The 21,821-nt window shown below is 48.0% G+C and overlaps 1 protein-coding gene and 1 non-coding gene across 3 annotated transcripts in view; both read left to right on the top strand.

The window, feature by feature from the left end:
- The window catches only part of LOC135896300 (2-Hydroxyacid oxidase 1-like), a 129,804-nt gene that overhangs the window by 68,801 nt on the left and 39,182 nt on the right, over positions 1 to 21,821 (top strand). Inside the window, exons 1-2 of one of the 2 annotated variants that reach the window (XM_065424655.1) lie at positions 7,892 to 8,199; positions 13,694 to 13,892. In XM_065424655.1, the coding sequence (XP_065280727.1) occupies positions 13,735 to 13,892 (158 nt within the window). In that variant the 5' untranslated portion in view covers positions 7,892 to 8,199; positions 13,694 to 13,734. Of the gene's footprint in view, positions 1 to 7,891; positions 8,200 to 13,693; positions 13,893 to 21,821 lie in introns of those variants that run through there. The other variant, XM_065424656.2, reaches the window with a different exon arrangement.
- TRNAS-CGA (transfer RNA serine (anticodon CGA)) lies at positions 1,333 to 1,405 on the top strand. Its single transcript has one exon. It is a non-coding gene; the product is annotated as a tRNA-Ser (tRNA).

The raw sequence follows: 21,821 nt of genomic DNA, 5'->3' as shown, positions 1-21,821 counted from the left end.
ATGCCAACCTGAAGGCATCAATATTGCCGGATTCGAGACCCTCGTTATGTAATGAACTAGAAGAGGGGGGGTTAACCGAGGGGCCGATTTTTGTTAACCATATCATGAGAAGTTAACAAAGACGCCAAGGACAATATAGGGGTAATTACTTGTACTTAATTAGTAATTGAATCAAAAAAATGATAAGCTAATGGCAATGAAAGTGGATGAAAAAGCAACTTGCCGCAGTGGGGGAACGACCCCACGTCTTCGCATTACGCGTGCAGCATGCTTTCTTTAATTATTGTGCATTCGTGCGACTTGATATGAACAAAACAAATATATCTCAACGTGTTTCACTGAATCCGCTTGTGGCATGGCCCATCCGAGAGGTGCCAGTCTCTCGGTTGAGAGCTTGGGGGGGGGGGGGCAACCAGCTTTCTAACACCACTCATGTGTATATATATATATATATATATATATATATATATATATATATATATATATATATATATATATTGCTACTGGATAACGAGAATTAGCATTGTGGCCTACGTTTCAATGCGATTTATTGGCCATCTTTAAACTTCACCTTAGATAGTGTTACAGCGCCATTGTTATTTGTAAATCTGTAAAGTCTTTTTACAACAGCATAACTTCAGTTCAGTCTTAAAACTAATATAGAGGACACCAGTTTTTACGACGTTTATCAGAATAGTAGTACTGGAACTACCCGTTTCCCAATCCACACACATGACCTGCACGCGGTGTTAGAAGCGCTTTCGCTACAGATCGTGTTTCCTGTTTTCTTGCGTTCCTCTGCAACCGTCTCAGAGATGAGAAGAATAGTTTAAAATACTTCTACTAAAATACTAGTTTTAAATACTAGTTTAAAATACGCGTGCAGCATGCTTTCTTTAATTATTTTGCATTCGTGCGACTTGATATGAACAAAACAAATATATCTCAACGTGTTTCACTGAATCCGCTTGTGGCATGGCCCATCCGAGAGGTGCCAGTCTCTCGGTTGAGAGCTGGGGGGGGGGGGAGGCAACCAGCTTTCTAACACCACTCATGTGTGTGTATATATATATATATATATATATATATATATATATATATATATATATATATATATATATATATATATATATATATATATATATATAAACGAGAAGAAAGGGGTTAACCGCGGGTCCCAATTTTATTAGTAATATCAGAAGAAGCCAACAAACATTGACACCAAGGACGTCCCACGTCCGCCGCCAAGGTCTCTGTGTGGTGGCGCTGGCTAACACTCCCAGGGTTCTACTAGGACACATAAATACCCAAGAAAGTGGATGGGAAAACAACGCCGCGGTAGCTCAATTGGTAGAGCATCGCACGCGAAATGCGAAGGCTGTGGGTTCGGTTCCCACCTGCGGCAAGTTGTTTTTTCATCCACTTTAATTTCCATTATTTCTTCGCTTCTTTATTGTCATTTATTAAACACAAGTAATTTCCCCTATGTTGTCCTTGGTGTCAATGTTTGTTGGCTTCTTCTGATATTACTATATATGTATATATATATATATATATATATATATATATATATATATATATATATATATATATATATATATATATATATATATATGTATATATACATGGTGGTAGGAAAGCTGGTTGGCCCTCCCCCCCTTCGGAAGAAATGAAACCTTTCCGCCTATTGGCCTCCGCCATTTCTTCTCACGCGTTATGTCAGCCCAGTTTGAGAAGTGTTTGTCGGTAGCTTTTGTAGGGGATAGACCTAGGGTGACCTTTAGGCTTTTCTAATTACTATGTTTAGTCTGTCTTGATCAGTGGTCTTAAGGTAGAAGAAAGAAGGTTGGGCAACGCTCGTCCTGTGTTCTTCCTTCTGTGCGTGTCAGCGCTGTTTTTCTACCATGGCCGCAACTCTTTCCCGTGCAATACCGACAGCGTCACTCTTACCGCGAGAGGAGGCTCGGAAACGCGAAGCTCCTGCACCAGATCGCTATGACGTCAGCAATTTTTTACCGCGTCGGCTCGGACCTGTATTGTTAAATTTTTGTCGGTAAATATGGACCACGTTGTGTTCTAAACGAATCAGACGCTTAACTTAGCCAGTTTTAAGAACTTTTCCTGAGCCAGAATGGCCCAGATACAAAAAAGCAGTTTGAAATTTGGGACGTAGGACTGACATTGAGGCTCTGTGGTTTCGACAACCAATTAAAAATACCAACTTTGATCTTCATTTTTTCTTGTAGTATTCAGCCTCTTACTAGGAAATTAGCGGAAACAAAACTTTGAAAGTGAACTTTATTAGTCTACACTCATTGTTTCTAGAGTCCTTTTATTAAGAGGATAATCGAGCCGGAGACTCCTGTGACGCATCACTGAATTAGCGACAGCCTAGTCCACGCTTCACAGTTGAAACTTTATGTGACACGCCACGTTGCCCCCTGTATAATAGACCGGCCTTCAAGCCCTGCATCCTGATGACTTTAGAGATCACTTCAGCTGCTCCGCCCAACAGCAAGGCAGCCAAGACTCGGCGTCTTTGCCTAGTACTGTCTGTCCTTAGTGACCTGCACGGGCACGCTAGCCACCCGACTACCTGGCAGCTCTTGTCTGCCAGTTAGCCTTGTCTAAGTGATGCTTGCAAGTTACGTCAACGGGCGGCTCCTGTGACTCCGATTCATCATTCGCATTCAGTTCAGGCAAATCGGGTGCTCATACTGTTGCGACCGGCCAGAAATTCGGTGTCGCGAGTACGGGCAATCATCGAACCCCTTGTGCTTTGTCGAGATAAGCGCCATCCTAGAGTGCACGTCGTTGTGTGTTGTTAGGATTGGGGGCTCAATCCCATCGCTCGTAATCAGTTCTCAAGATTGGAGTCGGGCATGAATTAGAAGGTAGCTGGCCCATGCCGTCGTACAACTAATCCACGCTGAGGACGTTGATGAAGGGAAGGATTGCTTCTCATCGAGAACGAGGAATATGGGTTCATTTACAGTATCTACATGCAGATCATCACTCTAGCATGACTGCGAGAGAAAGTACATCAGTCTAACATGACTGCTTGAGAAAGTCCATCAGTCCATCAGAAAGTGCACTGAGCAGCCGCACAACAGCTGTTTATAAACACACGGTCCTCACCCGATACCCAGGTGACGGAAACGGCCGTCCAGTCATTGTAAACAAGTCGCCTCTCTGCGGGACGGTTTACACACACACTCACACGCACACTTCCTTGCGCGAGGTTCACGGTATGGAGCCGACGTCAGACGGACTTCGTAGAACTCGGGGCTTGTGTCAGGAAATGTGCCTTTTATTACCCTAGCTGACCCCTGCAGCGCAGCCGGGTGCCCATTGTCTTGCGCCTTGGATGGCGCGTGGGAAGGAGCCTCGAACTACGTTCCCGCGAGCACTCCCCGCTCGCGGCAGACCAGGGCGGTGGCGGCGGCTCAGTAACAATAGCTGGTCCGCCGACCGCATTCAGTCACAACGGCGACGAGGCTAGAGCGTTACGGTGGCGTTCCAAGAAAGGTTGCCGCCGCTGTCGCAACTGGCTGGCAAAACTTGCACCTCAGCTGGGCCGTTCTTAACAGTGTACGCACGCCCACTCTGCTGAGGATGGACAAGCATCCGATCTGAAATGCCTTCGCCCATAGTTCGTACCCACGGCCACATCCTGAGATGACCTAGCTGTACAACGACGGACAACAAAAAAGAAAACCTCTCAACCAGGCCCATTGCATGGAGTAATTATTTCAGGCGATTCGGACCCCACATTTAGGAGAAACAAGCGCTGGAGACTGATAGCGTCACTACCTTCTGCAAATCATGTAAATAAATTTATTCTCGTTTTCGTCATCATGATGCCCGCCTTCGTCGTCGCCTCCTGACTCCTACATTGAAGCTCGCTTCACCCGGTCCTGGTCGTATCAACATCGACTCCTGGTGGCAGGTCCCAATAATGGCGAACGACTATATTGCTTGTAAGTGCGACAATTTGGACCGCGAACGGGAGATCGAATGGGAGGCAACGCAAAACTGGCGCCACCTGGCTATAGTGGCGCCCCCGCATGCATTTCTAAAGCCCAGGACCAAGCAGGGCAGGGCTATCAATCGCTTTACTGGCTTTATATATATTTTCCTTCGCCTTCTCTGTCAGCCAGCGGCGCAGTCTTGCGCATTCTTTCTTCACTAAAATGCTGTCCTATTAAAAGTTTTATTCCGCTCGTGCTAGTTGTGCTTCATCGCCATTGCCCTCGTAGGCCTGCGTTCCAAACTAGCCTTCGTTGCATTCCGAACACAGACCTTCCCGAATGTTTCTTCACGGGAAATCGCCTACGCACCAATTCGTCTCAGGGAACGAAAGCCTTGCTTCCTGCCGCGATACTCACTACAGTCAAGAAATTCAAAAGTCAGCGCTACAGGGAACCTGACCAATGCCTGAATATAGGGTTGTACGGTACGGGTGTCCTGAACGTGATCGATATTTTGAACCGATAAGTGAAGCGCTTCAATGTTGTGCATTCGTGGCCACCAAAGAAACTGTCCTGCACTGCAACAGTACAGAAAGAGATTCAACTAGAGCAGATACTCCCTTAGAGCCCAGCGGTCGAATTGACTGTAGTGCACCAAGCGGATGGGATTTACTCTTTCCCGTTTCGGTTTTGGGTGCGCGCGGTTTTAACGCTAGCTGGCACGAGCTACGCTAGCTGCTCTACTCGGCGCCTTTATTCTTTCATTATTTTTTTGCATCTGCTGCTCAGTAGCGCGCGGTCTTAGTACAGAATGGTTTATTTAATTAAGATGATTGCGAACGATCTTCACAAGCCTCCGTCGAATCTGTGCCACGTGCATTTTCATAAAGTAGACGCAAAATGCCTTGTAAATGAGAACATGCTTATTTCGCTCTGTATAAATGCTTATTCCGGGCTTTCTCTTTCTGCGTTCATCCAACGTTGTGGCACCAGGTAAGCAGCAGTTGTTCCCGTAGGAAGCTCCACCGGACGACGTCAGCTGAAAAAAGTAAATTACAAGCATGTGTCATTTTTGTCTTAACACATACGAATAATACGTGTAGAGGCGAAACCTGCGAAAAGGGTAAGTCGGCGGCATTAGAAAAAAAAAATCAGTTCGCTCTTACATATGCGGTGCAGAAAATAGCCCCCTCATCCCAAACAATACCGCACACATCACGAAAACAACCTATTTCCAAGCATTACCCCCTTCCCGGGCCTTATTTCCTGCACTTTAAGAGCACGAATACACGGGCGACTGCGCGTTTCCAAAACAACTTGGCTACAACCGACGCGATAGTACGCTGTAATGATTAGTGTCGGGCATGAAATAGATGGTAGCTGGCCCCTGCCGTCGTCCAGCTTATCCACGCTGAGGACGTTGTTGTAGGGGAGATACTTGTTTTCATCGAGAACGACGAATATGAGATTTATTTGCAGTATCTACATGAGAATGCGACAGTTCATCAGTCTAGCATGACTGAAAGAGAATGCACACTCAGCAGCCACGCCACGGCTGCTTGTAAACACTATGTTCTTTCTAGATCTCTAGGTGAGGGAAAACGGCCGTTCAACTGTCGACCAATTCGAAGCGTTCAAAGTCATCGTAGCCGACCCGCCTGTGAGGGAGAGGGCTCACACAATCACTTCCGCACAGGTTTCACCGACCACATCAAGGTGAAAGGGTTTTCTCAGACACGGGTCTTGCCCTGCGCAGGAACCTCTTGGTCCCAGAGTTGACCCCGCAGACAGTGGCCGCCGCGTCTGTCCATTGACTGACGACTTCTAAGACCCGTGAGACGGCGCCGCAAAACAACTCCTTCCAGGAGTTCCCCCGCTCCAAACAAACCGTGTCGGTGATGGCGAATCCTCTAAAAATACTTGGTCCGCCGACTCTGTCTAGACATCCCGGCGCCGCTCGCTTGGGGACGCGGCGTATTGTCGTAGTTACAAAGCGAGTCGCCGCAGCAGACATGCCAGCGCCAACGGGTTGTTGACGAGGCGCATTCTTGTTTTCACAAAGCGCGTCATCGCAGCGGCCGGGCAGAGTTCGACGGTCGGATTCCCGAAGATTGCCAGCCCCCGCAGGTCTACGCTACGTATACATAGAGTTGGCCACAACACAGGCTATCAACCATATCACGCTGGACGCTTGCAGAATTCCTTCTACTCGCACTCAAGGAAACTGCATGTGTGCAAAGCCTGTCTTCAGTCGTTCAGAAGACAGAATTTTCTAGTTACAAGCCTTATAAGCCTTACAAGTTCCTGGTGTTTGGGCTCGTTGGCGTTATCTTTCGCGCGTTCTGCCAGCGCAAGCAACACATTCCCGTGTTACCACTCTTGGCAATTGCTCGTAGCGTTTTCGACAAACGTGAGTACCGAAAGAAAGTATATGTTGTTGCGGGCCCATAAAAATCGTCACAAACTTGTCCCAGTCATATTTAGTACACGCCAAACTAACTTTGTCATCATGGCCGAGCTGCTTTTCGCTGCCTCATGACAGGCATGGTGATTGTGCCTCAAAACTACCCAAAATTCCGCGGAATTAATAGCAATCATGTTGGGGGTCACAGAAAGCGTCGCGAACTTGTCCCAGTAAGATTCAGTACACGCGAAAAAACTGCGCCACACGGCCAAGCTGCTTTTCGCTAACTGCGTCGCAACGCCAGACGCGGCGAGCGTGCCTCAAAAGTACCATAGAAGCAACAAAATTAATTTTAGACAATGTGGGGCGCTAGAGAAAGCGCCACAAACTTGTAGGATACATTAAAACGCGAAACCTTACTGCGTACTGTGGCCGAGCTGCTTTTCGCTAACTGCGTCACAACGCCGGGCGCGGCCACTGTGTTTCAAAAGTACCCGAAGAAGTACCCAAATTAGTTACAATAACGTTGGGGGTTAGAGAAAGCGTCAAAACTTGTCCCAGTAAGATTCAGTGCAGGCGAAACTGCGTCACAGCGCCCTGTGCGACGAGTGCGCCGAAAAACTAGCGCAATAAGTTAAAATAATGTTGGTGCTCATACAAAATGCCGCAAACATCGCCGAGTACGAGTAATTAACTGAGTTTAAGTGCGCCACGATGGCCGCGCTGTTTTTCGTTAACAGCGTCACAAGTCTAGCCTGGGTGCCGTGCAGGTAAGCCTTATTGCTTGAAACGCGTCGCAGACTGTCAAACAAAATTTCTCACTTTGCCGTAGTCCAATAGTTCGGTGGTGCCGTATCGAAGTGCAGAAGGAACGCAAGAATTCGCCGGGAGCCCAACAAACCAGGCTAAATTCAAAAATAGAAAAACAGGCAGACGGGTCGCCGAGCAGGCCAACGCTCAAATGCGCAGCTGTGCTGATATGTTTAGTTTTGCCAGGAAAGAAATAAAAATGAAAGAATGTCCATTAACTTCATTTTACATTCTTTTCTTTTTCGATGCTCATGGCAGCAAACATTGGACATTAATACTAGCGTGACGTATCTCCTGTCGCCACTTTTCGCCGAGTGTGCCCTCTTGTTGAAATCCTTTCTCTATGGCAGGATGCATGCGTCTGCGGCGCCTGGCGTGCCGTTAGCTTGTTGCTAGGTGACGCAAGAAAAATAAGTCACAAAGTATAAGTTCCTTTATACGCAAATCTTTTTTAGTTTTAGCGGGAAGGAATAAAAATAAAAATAAAACGACTGTAGGTTCATTTCACGTTCTTTTTTCCCCCCGATGCTCACGTCAGTCTTTGCCGAGGGTCCCCTCTTGTTGAATATTTTTTTTTCTATATACAGTACCCGCGCACATCTGGTCCCTCTGCAGCAGAAACGTTAGAACGCAGCAGGACCGACTACGCAAGTATAGGACAACAGCGACGCTGGCGAGGCATCAGATACGGAAACGCGGCGGGATGGTGCTTCGCACGTCGACATTCAAAGTGGGGGTCCCGCTACGTCACACCGCCGGCGCCGCACTCAGGATCTTTCCATTAAATGCGGATCGCTTCTTTGCCGATTACTTATTTTTCTTCCGGGGGAACGACCGGCGCGCCGAAGACGCGGCATTTGCCGTGCCGGAAGCACTCGCGCGTCGTCTTTCTCCGAGCATTGCATTACATCCCAACAGTCGCATCGGATAGGCGCATGTGCGTGTTGCTTCTGCCGTCTGCTCCACTTCGACGGGCGTAAACAACTGGGCGAAACAACGAGGGTGCCGCGAAAAGTCAGTGTGCTTTCTTGCTGTTTGTTGCCTTTGCGCTACATTTTGTCTCGTAATTTGTGTAGGCTTTTTGTAAGGACAGCCGCTCGTGTTCACACTGAGAGTCCCCCTTTTTCCCTCCCTCTCCTTTCTTTCTTTTCATCCCTTAAACGTCTTCCTGAGTGTAAGGTAGCGAACCGGACGTGCGTCTGCTTGACCTCCGTACCTTTCGTTCCTCCTTTTTCTCCTCCTCCTCCTCCTTATGTGTTGTCCAGTGCCCTGGTTGCTAAAACTATGCAGCATTTTCTTTAGTTTATACTGGTATTAAGTCAACCATAAGTGATAATTTTGGTGTTATAGCTGCTTTCAAGAGAAAACCATATTGATCGTTACTGGTAAATTACGTTTGTTTCTACGATATAAAAAAAAACACTTTTTCTGCGAGAAGAGCCCTGCTACGCCAGAAAAGACGCAAAAATCAGATAAGGGTGGCGGTGCTGCCTTCGCGTTCCCGAAGGAGCGTGTCGTGACGTCATGGGCGGCATGTGCTGGCCTGCAGTTAGTTTCTGCCCAGCAAACACGGACGACATGGCATTCTACACCAGCCAAAGACTGGGCTTAGCAAGTTTCGAGAACGTTCACTGCGCCCGAATAGTTCAAACGGGAGGATGTACTTTGAAATTCGCGACCTCACACTGAGGTAACGGCGCTGTGGTTTGGAAACGCAAACTGTGACGCTCACTTTCTCCTAATAATGAGCCTGCCCCCGCGAAATAGTTGAAGAATGTTCTATCAGTCTAAACTCATTTATTTTTTGTTTTCCTCTTTAAGATTCTGACACGTGTCTGTGACCGTTCATAGACTTGCTCCGCATCTTCAAGTGTGCGCGCAGCCAGCGTTCTTGCTCTTATTGCTCTCTTCTTGTTCCTGTATCCCCTTTCCTCAGTACAAGGTAGCGAACCGCACATGCGACTGGTTAACCTTCCTGCCTTCCCCACTTCTGTTTCACTCTCTTGCTCTATGGGATTATTTTTAACTGCCTAAACCATACAAATTTTCATGCCACCACTGCTTTTAACGGGTCCCTCACCAGGTCTGGCCATATTTAGCTGACATGCGCAGAGCGTTATCACATTGCGTGATAACGATGGTGTCTGCGAAGTATTGCATCGCTACGCCCCGCGGAAAGATCTGGAATTTCAAACCGAACGCCGTTTCCTCTTTTCCTCACGGCCGCCGCGCTCCAAGCCGGATGATCACGTGCTCGTGTGCCTGCGTCTACGTGCTGGTGTCCGCAGTGGGACGTCGCTCGTGCTGGTGCGTGACACCGAGAATTATTCTAGTCAACATCTGTTATTTCTGTGATCTGTTGCTTGAATTGAATTGAAGTTTAGAGAAATAATAAAACACGCAAACGGAATGTGAGCGTGCTTTTTGCTTTACTTGGCACCGAAGCAAGAGAGATTTACTTCCGCTTCTTCTGCTTGTTCGCACGGTCGTGCGGTCACGTGCGCAGGTACCGAAACTATGCCATTTTCTACCGTGTTCCAACGCGCGATCATGATCTGCGATATGCGTGATCTGCCTCAGTATTCATATAGTCCTGGATCATACCGCTAGTCATGTTTTCTTGGGTACAGCGCGCAAAATCGTGCGCTGCGCGAAACGATAACAGCTCGAGCGCAACGCCACCAGCGGAAGTGCGCATCGCCGAAAAAAGAAGCAAGGAAAAAAAAAATGGCTGTGGCTTAGGTAAGGTTAAGCCCAGGATGCGAAGCATACTAGCCTTTATTTTAGTTGTTGAACCACTGTTTAGCCTGGTGAACTGCTGTTGCTTGGCTATATTTGGTTCGGCTAGACGAAGAAACAACTCATGCATTACTTCTTCGCCTTCAAGAGTGGAACGCGACAGCGTTGCCGTCGACCCGCCAAGGGGTGTAAGACAATGGGCTACAGGGCAGCGACTACGCGTCCCGCATTGGACGCGGTGAGCGTCGAGCAAAGCAGCGTTCGGCGCGGCAACGAAATGTGCGCCTGAGCAAGAGACGCACGCCTTAGAAACAGCGCGTTTCTAAGGCAACACCGCATTCACTAGAGGCGCTTTTGTACCGCTTTGAAGCGTTGTACTCGTGGCTCAGTGGTAGCGTCTCCGTCCCACACTCCGGAGACCCTGGTTCGATTCCCACCCAGCCCGTCTTGCAAGAGTTGAGCCAAAGCCACTTCTCCTCTGTCGTGACGTCACGGTGTCACGTGATTTCATGGTCACCGCCGCGCCTGAGGAGCTGGGTTGAGCCCTCGTAATATGCTTCGCATAAAAAGAAGTGAATGCGGGGCGCGTGAAGTATGTGACACGCGATCCGCGAGGTCCGGCATGGGAGAACGCAGGGAAGGAATTTCGCTTGCGAAGTCTAGATGGCGCGAGTAGAGAGAGAGAGTGTCGCTATGCAGTGGAGCCCGCCTACTGAAATCATGGGTTCGCGGCAGTGAAATATTTCTATCTGGGCTATTAATGAGCCGAATTGAGAAAGGTTTGCGGCAGAACGCTCCCTAGACGACACGTAACAACTTCCAGCGTATAACAAAAATTTGCTATGGGGCCTGGTGAAGGGCCCTTTAACGTTGACGTTTTCGAACTGTACGATTCTTATCGCCCGATAGTTTATTAAGCTACGTTAAAGTGTACGGGCGCTTCCGCGCGAGATGGAAACACGTTGTATATTTACTAATTATAATTTATTTCATTATTTGGTACATCGTCTACACGTCAATCAAAAGCACTAAGCTGAACTTTGTTTCTCCATAAAGGAAATACGAGAGCGCAACAGAAAGCCGTTGGCCCTATCTTTCATTAGCCAAAATAAGGTACGTAGAGATAATCACAAATACACGTCCTATTCTACGCACCTTATACTATTTTCCCACACAGTCCCCCCACCGGTTCAGACATTTGTGCCATTGCAGCACTAAATTTGAGACGCCCTTGTGTTAGAATTTCTCCCCGAGCAGCCTCCCCGAACGCTCATTTTCACGCAAGTCTTCACGCCCCTTTTGCCGAGCTCACAACACCACCATCTCACACTTTTCTTTCAAAGCGAGACACCTCTCCCCATACGTAGGCTGCATTTACCTGCGGATTTCGATGGGCATTTGTCACATGCTTCATGGAAAACGTGTCACCCTTCATTGCCCGTACGCTGTGGACGTGCGAAGAACAACCGCGATCTTCAACAACTGACAGCAGCGCCGTGTCGCGGAGCTACCGTCAGATAAGGCCGGGCCTGTTCACGAAAGGTCCACCGCTGGTAGTGGATATGTTGACTTCGCATTTACAGCCGTAATTTTGCAAAAAAAAAAGAAAATAAGGGCAAAAGCATTCTGATTGGCCCTCGTAGACCGGGTCGCGCTACGTGCAGCAGCATAACACATGAGCCGGACCATGTGCCGAAAGATGTTCTGCTCCCACGTGGCCACCCTGTACGTCCTGGCGTCACGACACCTTCTGGAAAAGTAAACCGAAGCAGGTTTAGATAAGCGATTATAGCAAGTCATTTAGAGCGTTCTGAGGCATATGACAGTGTTCTTTCTAGGGTTTCGATGTCGCAAGGAGCTTTATTTGACATAAAATTATTGATAATCAAAGTCCAAGCTTTAATGCCACTTCTCCTTTAAGTAAGAAAGCTTTGCCTTAGCCAGTATGAAAAACAATAATAAAAACATTTCGCCAATCCAAAATGTGTCTAGCCTTGTTACATCTTCATAAGATGCGAACAGTGTAGTGAACTGAAAATATTATGTAAAATATAATCAATTTATACATCAAACTTCTGAATTTAGGTTGTTCGTCTATATAAGATAACAGATATAGACAACTGAAGAACTTGCTTTCCCGAAAATGTAGAAAAAAGAATATTTGAAGCTGTTAAGAAACGTAGAAAATGAAAATAACTTCGAAGGCGCTAAATAAGAAGGCAGGAATGAAAAAAAAAAACATACCACGCAAGTGAACCTTAGACTGACACTAATGGTTTATTGCTTACATAACACTATATGGACCACCCGACTGAGCGACAAGCCTGCCGAACACGTTCACCCAATCTCTGCGAAAATTATACGTAGCCCAGAGTCAGTGCTCGCATGACTTTCCCATGCGGTTTTAAATGCGGCGCGATAACCTGACTTTGCATGGGGTGGCAAATCATCTAGAAACATTGCTCATTAGGCAGCAGTGTATGAAGCTATTATCCTTGTGATCCTCTCATAGCATTGTTTAAAGCATCGAGTGTGATGATGTAGATATACACTGTTAGACACATATACAGTGTTTTTAATGAATAATAACTCACAATATGTTGCTGTGTGAAAAGGACTGTATGTGCTTGTACTTAAGAATAAAATTTTCTCACTACGTCTGAAAACGCATATCTGAGGGAATACCGTATTTACTTGATTGTAAAGCAGCCTCGGACATAACACGCACATTATGTTTACGGCCAAAAATGAACGTGCAACGCCGTCTGTTGTAAGTCGCAGCTCGATTTTCAAATTCCGAGAAAATATAAGTGCCGTTTTTTACTTCACTCAGCAGTTCTTTTTTGGCAGCATTATGCGAATGAATAATAGAAATTTGTTCACACTTGAAAAAAGAAGGCTTGTTGTATCCGAGCCACAGTAGACCGAGCATTGCTCATTAGGCCTCATTATCACTATCAACAGCCCACAGCACTCCTTATTCACTGCGGCCCATGGCACTTCAAATCAGCACTTTTCAAACTCTTTCCTGGCCATGCCGGCCTAACTATAATATTCACAATAAACTGTAGCGTAATGGACTCATGAAGCAGACGGAAACTTACCCCAGCTCAGGTGTCCAAGTGCAGCTACGTGTTGATTGAATTGGAATGCTGAAAACGTTAGTACCAATGACGACAGCTTGTGACTATCTTAGCTTTAGTTTCAGTAATGTAATTTCTTTCAGTAAATCCTTCTGAAAAAGAAATGCTTGTTACCATCGAGTAAATACGAGATAAATCTCCAATCAAGCATTACTATTTTCCGACACTAAAGAAGACACGATATTTATGGACTGAACTTGCTGCTTTAACATATATTAAACGCGGAATTTATATTGCGCAATTTGCCTCTCGTCTCTTCAAAGCGAGCTCAAAGGTTAGCATGGCAACGTATAGTTGTCGGTGCTCTGTATCGCGTACCTGCACACCCCTTCTCGAAAACGATTACGATACAATGCTTCATAAGGGCACTCGAGGTAGACAGAACCATCGGGCGGCCTCGCTCTTCTAAGCACTCCACGGTGCGTCGCCCGCCTGCCGCTTTTACCCTCCTGTACAGATAACGCGTTCGCGAAACCAGCGTGGCGCCCAACAGAGGAGGAAGGCTACAACACCTACGAGTTACGCGCAGCCCCGCCACGTCTCTAGCAGGCTCGAAAGATGCGCGCCCTGTTTGCCCTTCCCCGAAGTAAGCGCAACGACACTATTGATTGCAAAACGTTCTGCAGACCTGTGCCTCTGGGAGCATCGCCGACCGCCAAGCGAAGGCATGTCCTCGAGCGCTCACGATCCCGCTCAGCCGCCGGCCGACGTCGATGACATCGAGAAGCTGGCCATGGCCAACCTGGATCCCGTGGTGTGGACCTTTATTCAGAGCGGATACGGTCGGGGCCTGACAGTACGCGAAAATCGCGAGGCTTTCGACAGGTGTGTATGTGAGAACAACTCGTTTTTTGTTATTGATATGATGTAAGGAGACGTTGACGCGCAATTTAAGGCGCCCACTATTCCTTACCTCTTGAATGGTTCTACATCTTACAACATACAGGGATAAAGATTACATATGAAATGACCTTTTCACACAAGCACTAGGACTTGTCATGCAACGTTTTCACGGTAACACTACGACGTAAGAAACACATGGTACATACAATATACAAGTCAAATGTCTCCGCAGTTATGTAGAAAAAAGTGTCAAAAATACAAATGCTACTACCTTCAATAACACAGTCTCTATAGTCAGTGGGTGGTGCACACATTGTGTAAATGCATTGTCACATATATTCCCAACAGAACAGTAAATATAACAGAATCCACAAACACATACATGTATATAGCGTCATTAAAATGAACTGAACAATAAAAGTTTTAATAACGGCCAACAAAGCCGCTGTCTTAAAGAAAAGTCTTTAGTGTTTTTAAAGCGCTATTCTGCAAAGACGTTCTTGGCCATGACCCGAAAGTGTCTTTAAACTGAAAGGACTGCGGTCTGATGTTATTAGGGTTTATTTAAGTCGGCGTCTGGGTGTGCCTTGATGTGGGCAATCTAGAAGGAGGTGAGATATATCTTCGTCTACAAATCCACAATTACATTCGGGGGTGTCCGCACGGCCAATTCTGCGTAAGAAATGTTTTGTGTAGGCAGTGCCTGTAGCCTTAACCGACGAATAAGAGTTTCTACATTTCTGTCTAAGGACAATGAAAATTTGAATTCAATAAACAGATCCCTATGATATAGATCCGATCTCGTAGAATTCTGATGAAACCACAAATTTCAACGCTTTTTGAAAGACGTTGTCCTTAAAATACAGCGTAATTCATTCTTTGATATTGGGAGCGGAACCACATCATCTTTGAGGTGTGCTTGTCATGCTGCTTCATCGGCTGCTGTGTTGCCAGGAATGTTACAATGCCCTGGTATCCAATGGAATCCTATTTCATGTTTCGCTTCGCCTTTGTGAGGTCTTTAAGTGTTTCGTATATTATACTATCACTGACTCTTTTGCCTTTTGTGCTGCAGAGTAATGTTAGAGCCGCCTGTGAATCGCTGAAAATTACCCATTTTCATGCATTTCTTAGTGACAATATAAATTTTATCGCACAGAGGATTGCGAACAGTTCAGCCGTTGTGGACGAAGTCGCACGGGATAACTTAAATCATTCTTGTTTGTTGAGGTGCGGCATAATGAATGCTGAAGTTGAAGAGGTTGCTGTGCTGGAGCCATCTATAGACGTGTATGTACCTGAATACCGCATATACATTTGGTAAAGTGCTACTTGTTGAGCAACTTGAATGAACATGTCTCTTTTTCTGAATATCCCGTGTACTGACAATTTGATTTTTGGAAATGTATGCAGCCATGGAGGATATTCGACGTCTGAGTTCCAAAATTCATTTCTTGGCAATATATGACGATTTTCTCGAATTCCTTTTTGTACACACAAGAACAACTCATTCTTGTGTGTTGCAAGTGTTCTTATTTTCCTCTGGCTTTCTTTTAGTTTTGTTCTTTCCTGATTAGTGTGTTTGATTTTTGATTTTAGAATTGTCGGCTGTGAAGAAGTCTACCTCGACTTTTTTGTTTATTTAATAAAGAAAAGAAAAGGAGAAGATGTGGCTGAAGATGAGATGACAAGGGTTCTCGCGATCCATGTAGCTGAGTCACATCACTTTTTTTTTTTATTTAAATTGGAATGTTACTGAAGCTACGCAATGAGAAAGACCAAAGTGCATATGCTAACTCAGTGCGTCGGAGATTTAGTAACCTACATCGAGATTTTACGCGCGGATTTACCTACGTCTCTTTGAAAGGAGTCTGAACGCAAGAATTATCGTAATATTGTGGGACGCCGTACATTGCGTGATACGACGGGGCAAATAATTTGACTCTTATAATAAAGAGCCTATAACACGCTAACGTTCTTTATTCATTGAAGTGTATATGCGGAGCCTGGTGCAGCTGTTTGATTTGCTAAACACCAACTTCCTGTTACTGTCGCAGTGCCCCCACTATGCGTTTCCGTGGTAAGGCTAAGCGAAGTGCCACTATGCTAAAATTCACGAATAAAAACTAACAAATGGGATGCTCTACAGTTCATACGTATATGTACGTATGTGTAGTGTTAGAGATGGCCGAAATCAGGAAAACACTAGCAGACTAGCCATATTAACTTATTTCTGTCCACAGTAGAAATGATGAGAAGCGACTGAATCTGGCGCACGATAGGCTTTAGTCTTTCCGAGGTGATAAATCGTTTCCAATCGATATTGGTCTTTCATGTATACAAATATTTCGTGATGCCTTGCAGAATCGATAAGCAATAGTCATTTCGATCCCCCGCCTTCCCCCGTGTTAAGTTCCTGCAGCTGCGGACCAAACCCACATCGCCAGCATTACGGGCGTGGTGCTTGGCCGATTGAGCTATCGCGACGGCCATCCTCTCGCCCATTTTCTTGGCTGTTTGTGTATAAGATAAGGCACAAGTGCGTCAGCTAGCCCCGCTCACGGCCAAGGAGGCGGAAGTGGAACGCCTCTAACAGCAGGCGTCCCGTACGTAGTACGTGAGCTTAGAAGCAGGCAACTGGCCAACAAACCCTCGTATATATTATCACGGCGTTATATGACTGCCAAATTCGAGGCCCTCGCCATGCCCTGAACGATAAGATTAAGTAGATCAGAGAGGCTCGAATTTTTGTAACTCACAGGCGTGCGAAGCATCAGACAGTGAATCCAGAGGAATTATAGCCAGTCACGGGGCTTCAGGAGGGCACCGTGATGCCAGAACGGAGAAGCCCACACTAGAGGACCACAAGCAGGGGTTGAAGGACTGGACAGAGTAATTTAGCATTGCGTTGCCGTGGTATCCCATCACCGTGACCCGTTGCGATAGTTCATTGGCTGTGTCGCTTTACTACTTAGCACGAGATCGCTAGTTGGATTCCAGGTAGCGATGGTCTCATTCCGGTGGGCGTAGCACGTTAAAACGTTCCTGTACCACTGTCTAGGTAGACACCAAAGGACCTCAGGTAGCCGAAGTTATTCCGCCTACCTGGATTAAGAATTAACTCGGGGATCGATCCCAATAATGCTTCATACCAATGACATGCCAGGCGATCAGCCAAGCTGACACCTCCAGCATATCATCAAGGACAGCGTCTCTGTCACTACGTGAAGGTAGCGCATACTGACAAAAACTTTTTCCACAGTGGATCACGGGTGTTGGAATCCCACCGATGGCACCAGCTATTGGAACCTCAGTGCTGACACCCGTTATTGCAGTCGCACCGCTGGCACGAGTTGTTGCAAATGGGTCGCAAGCCCCAAGGGTAGCGTTGGCCTGGCGGCCTGGGGCATAACTGGAAGCATCCGAAGGTCCGAGCAAAGCATGAGTCGACTGCTAACAGAACAACTTGTTTATTCTAGCATCGCAAAAGAGCGGCCGGCCAGGTCGACCGAAGTGGAGAGACGGGAGAGCACGCTTCTCGACGGAAGAATTCGGAGCCTCTCCCTTGGCGTCCGGGGGCAGCTGCTTTTATACTCTTGGCGTCGCGGGCAAGAAGGAAGGTCACGGGATGACACCACGTGACAGAGAGGCACGGACGAGCTGAGAGACATGTAGAGACGAGTGTAGTGACGCATCAGCCGGGCCGGCGCCGGTCACACCTCCTCGCTTCACACTTGGGGAGCTCCTCTCCCCGGCTGCCGCGCTTTGACAAGCGTGGACACACACACACACACGCACACACAAAGACACGTGGCACTGAACATGGCGGGACGCGCTCGGCGGGGATGCGTCGCGGCCGCTCCGAACGGGCCAAAATGTCCGCCGCTTTGAACGAAGCCCCGGCGTCCGTTGCATCCGCGCCGGCTACACCGCGCGTCGTAGGCGAAACGTAACAGACCGCCCCGCCGGGGGAAGGAGATCCCCATGGTCAGGGGACTGCATCCGCTGTCCGGAGGGATGTCGCTCGATGATGCTCATAACCGAAGTCGGTCGTCCCTTGGCGTTTCTTGAGCGCAGCGCACCGAGAAGGCCTCGTTCTCACGTTCAGGTTCACACAGGACACTGCAAAGTGACTTCGGGAGAGTTGTCATTTTTCTCTCGTTCCCAGCTAGCGTTAGAACTACGCCGAAACTCAGCCGCTCAGTCAGCAAGCACGGCACAACCCTCACTAAGCCATGCCAGGCTCTTTCCTCTTTTATACTACTACCTAGTTCCTTACAGTAGTCTAGCAGCACTCAGAACGCGTACACAAATCGGAAAATTGCACTAGAAAGCACATCATCACTTTGAAACACTACACAAAAGCAATATGTTAAAAATCCTGCCTCAGGAAGAAAAACATCAATAACAAACAATTTTGAGGCTGATTCCCACGTTAGGTACTTCGACTTAAGCCATCAGCGTTACCGTTGAGACTCCCCTTTTTGTAACGCGCCTCAAAGCAATGTTGTTGCAAAGCGAGGCTCCAGCGCAGGAGCCATTTGTGAAAGAGATAGTCTGCAGCCATTAGAGAGGGCAGTGATCCGTTTCGAAGCATGCGAAGCGGAGATCGCAGCGAGCGACCGTACACTAGCTCAGCTGGCGAAAACCCCGTAGCCGCATGCGGCGCGGTCCGTAATGCAAACATCACCCCAGGCAGAAACAGCTCCCAGTCAGTTTGTTGTTGAAACCACAAGGCTCTCAACACGCGCTTCATGACGGAGTGGAGCTTCTGAACGGAATTCGACTGGGGGTGGTACACTGAGCTGTGTAACAGCTTTACCCCGCACCTTTCGAGAAAGGCTGTCGTCAAGGCGCTAGTAAACACTGTGCCCTGATCTGATTGAATTTCCGCAGGAAAACCAACTCGCGCAAATATGGACAGTAGTGCATTGACTATCTCAACTGAGCTGAGTTCTTTAAGCGGCACTGCTTCAGGGAACTTTGCCGCTGGGCAGATCACAGTCAATATGTGTCTGTACCCCGTGGCTGTTACCGTCAGAGGTCCCACTGCATCAATAACGAGCCGTCTAAAAGGCTCCGTAATGATAGGTCCCAACTTCAACGGCGCCCTCGATTTGTCCCCTGGTTTGCCCACCCGCTGACAGGTGTCACATGTCCTCACAAACTGGTCTGCGTCCCGAAAACACCCTGGCCAATAGTACTCTTGCAAGAGACGGTCCTTAGTTTTCTTAACTCCTAGGTGTCCGGACCACGAACCTCCATGCGACAAGCGCAACAGATCCTGACGGTAGCACTGAGGCACGATCAGCTGATCGCACTCCACTCCCCTGCGGTCTAGATGCTTCCGGTACAGGACCCCACCTCTTTCCACAAAGCGAGCATTTTTCTTGGCGATACCTTCCTTGACAATGCAGCATATCTTTTCTAGGCTGCCATCCTTCTTTTGCTCGGCTATCAAAGCCGCCCAGCTGACTTTTAGCAACCTATCAAGTCCGTCTGACGTAGGCGCGATGAGCAAATCTGCAGATAGCTCTTCTAACTTTCCCGCATCGGGCATTTCCTCTCCAGTATCTGGTGCCTTCAACGCTACAGGCTCAATTTTATTCAGTTCGGGCGTGCTCTGAATATCAGCTTGCTGCGCCTCTGACCCTTTTTCATTGTTCGACAACGTCGGCCCCGCAACTACCGCCTTTGCAGCGAGCTCCCGAACCTTCGATCTGGTTAAGGCCTGAACGCTAGCCTCACCAAACAAAAGCCCCTTCTCGCGCAGGAGGTGATCGGACCTGTTCGAAAATAGGTACGGGTACTGGGGGGGCAGCATAGATGACACTGCGGCCTCCGTCTCAAGTGCTCCGAAAGGTCCTTCAATAAGCACTTTTGCTACGGGCAGACACACGCTATGAGCTTCCACGGCTTGCTTGATCCATGCGCACTCGCCCGTGAACATATCGGGTTCTACGTAAGAGGGGTGAACTACATCCATTGTAGCTGCGGAATCGCGAAGCACTCGGCACTCTTTCCTGTTCACGAGGAGGTCTCGCATGTAAGGCTCGAGAAGCTTCATGTTCTCGTCAGTGCTGCATAACGACAAAAACACGACTTTTGTTTTTGTTTCCGGACACTGCGCCGAAAAGTGACCCGGCTTTTGGCACGTATAACACACGCGCACTTGCCTCGTCTCGAACCGCTTTCTGCGTTCGGCTTCGGCAGCCGCCGTCTCCTTACGTTCGGTCGGACTGCTTTCACTCGCATCCGCACTACGTGTGTCCCCCTTTGCTCGCATGGGCGTGAACTTTGGCCTCTCAAACTTAGAGCCAAATTCACCCTTTTGACCGCCCTTAGCTCCGCGAGCCCGACGCGTCACAAACTCTTCGGCTAGCTCAGCGGCTCTAGCCACCGTACTAACGTCTGGCCTATCCAAGACCCAGTACCGCACGTCCTCAGGTAACCGACTAGAAAACTGTTCCAGCCCGAAACACTGCAGAACTTTCTCGTGGTCACCAAACGCCTTCTCTTCTTTGAGCCACTCCTGCATGTTTGACATTAGCCTGTAGGCAAACTCTGTATATGACTCACTTTTGCCTTTTTCATTTTCTCGAAACTTCCGACGGAACGCCTCCGCGGACAGCCTGTACTTTTTTAGCAGACTCGATTTCACTTGGTCGAAATCCTCTGCCTCCTCTCTATTCAAGCGAGCGACTACGTTGGCCGCCTCGCCGGGTAACAAAGTGAGCAAGCGCTGTGGCCACGTTTCCCGAGAGAACCCCTGCTTCTCGCACGTTCGCTCAAAGTTAACCAGGAACAAACCAATGTCCTCTCCAAGCTTAAACGGCCGCATCAGGTCAGTCATTTTGAACAATACTCGTTGTCCTGCACCGTGTGCCTGATTTCCATTACGAGCGCGTTCCATCTCTACCTCGAGACGCTTCATTTCCAAAGCGTGGTCGCGCTGTTCTTTTTCTTTCTGCTCTTTTCGTTCGCGCTCATCTTTTTGCTCTTTTCGTTCACGCTCATCTTTCTCTTGTTGCTCTCGCTGTTGCTGTTGTTTAAGTTCGCGTTCCTGTCTTTTTGCCGTCTCCCTCTCCTCAATGGTCTCAAGGCATTCCGACAGCTCGTCATCCTCAGCTTCTAACTCAAGAATAGCCCTTAGCAGTTCTGGTTTTCTGAGTTTGTCTGAGACATCCAGACCCAACTCTCTTGCAGGCTCCAGCAATTTCGGTTTGCGCAACGACTTCAAATCCATGGCTACTCTGAATGCTGCTTTCTCTACTGCCTACTATTGTCTTGCCGCAAACTAACCCGGCAGCAACGACAACCACAATTACCAGCTCTGTTTCTGACACTAACAAAAGCCTGGCAAAACTCAGAAGAAGAATGTCCCGCACTCACCAAACCTCGCAGCCAAGAATTCAGCGCAGTCGTTCCGCTGCAGGCAACCAGTCATCACACAGGGCTCGTTGCACTGCTCCCGGATGGTCGTTGTGCTGCTCAGCATGCAGTCAACCGCATATCTTCGCTGCTGGCCTCCGTTGTCGCGATCTCACCGCTGGCAACCAGCTGTTGGAATCCCACCGATGGCACCAGCTATTGGCACCTCAGTGCTGACACCCGTTATTGCAGTCGCACCGCTGGCACGAGTTGTTGCAAATGGGTCGCAAGCCCCAAGGGTAGCGTTGGCCTGGCGGCCTGGGGCATAACTGGAAGCATCCGAAGGTCCGAGCAAAGCATGAGTCGACTGCTAACAGAACAACTTGTTTATTCTAGCATCGCAAAAGAGCGGCCGGCCAGGTCGACCGAAGTGGAGAGACGGGAGAGCACGCTTCTCGACGGAAGAATTCGGAGCCTCTCCCTTGGCGTCCGGGGGCAGCTGCTTTTATACTCTTGGCGTCGCGGGCAAGAAGGAAGGTC

Source organism: Dermacentor albipictus, chromosome 3, assembly GCF_038994185.2.
Source record: "Dermacentor albipictus isolate Rhodes 1998 colony chromosome 3, USDA_Dalb.pri_finalv2, whole genome shotgun sequence".
Classification (NCBI taxonomy): domain Eukaryota; kingdom Metazoa; phylum Arthropoda; class Arachnida; order Ixodida; family Ixodidae; genus Dermacentor; species Dermacentor albipictus.
The sequence above is the reverse complement of the archived record's forward strand: the minus strand, read 5'-3'. Positions and strand labels throughout refer to the sequence as shown.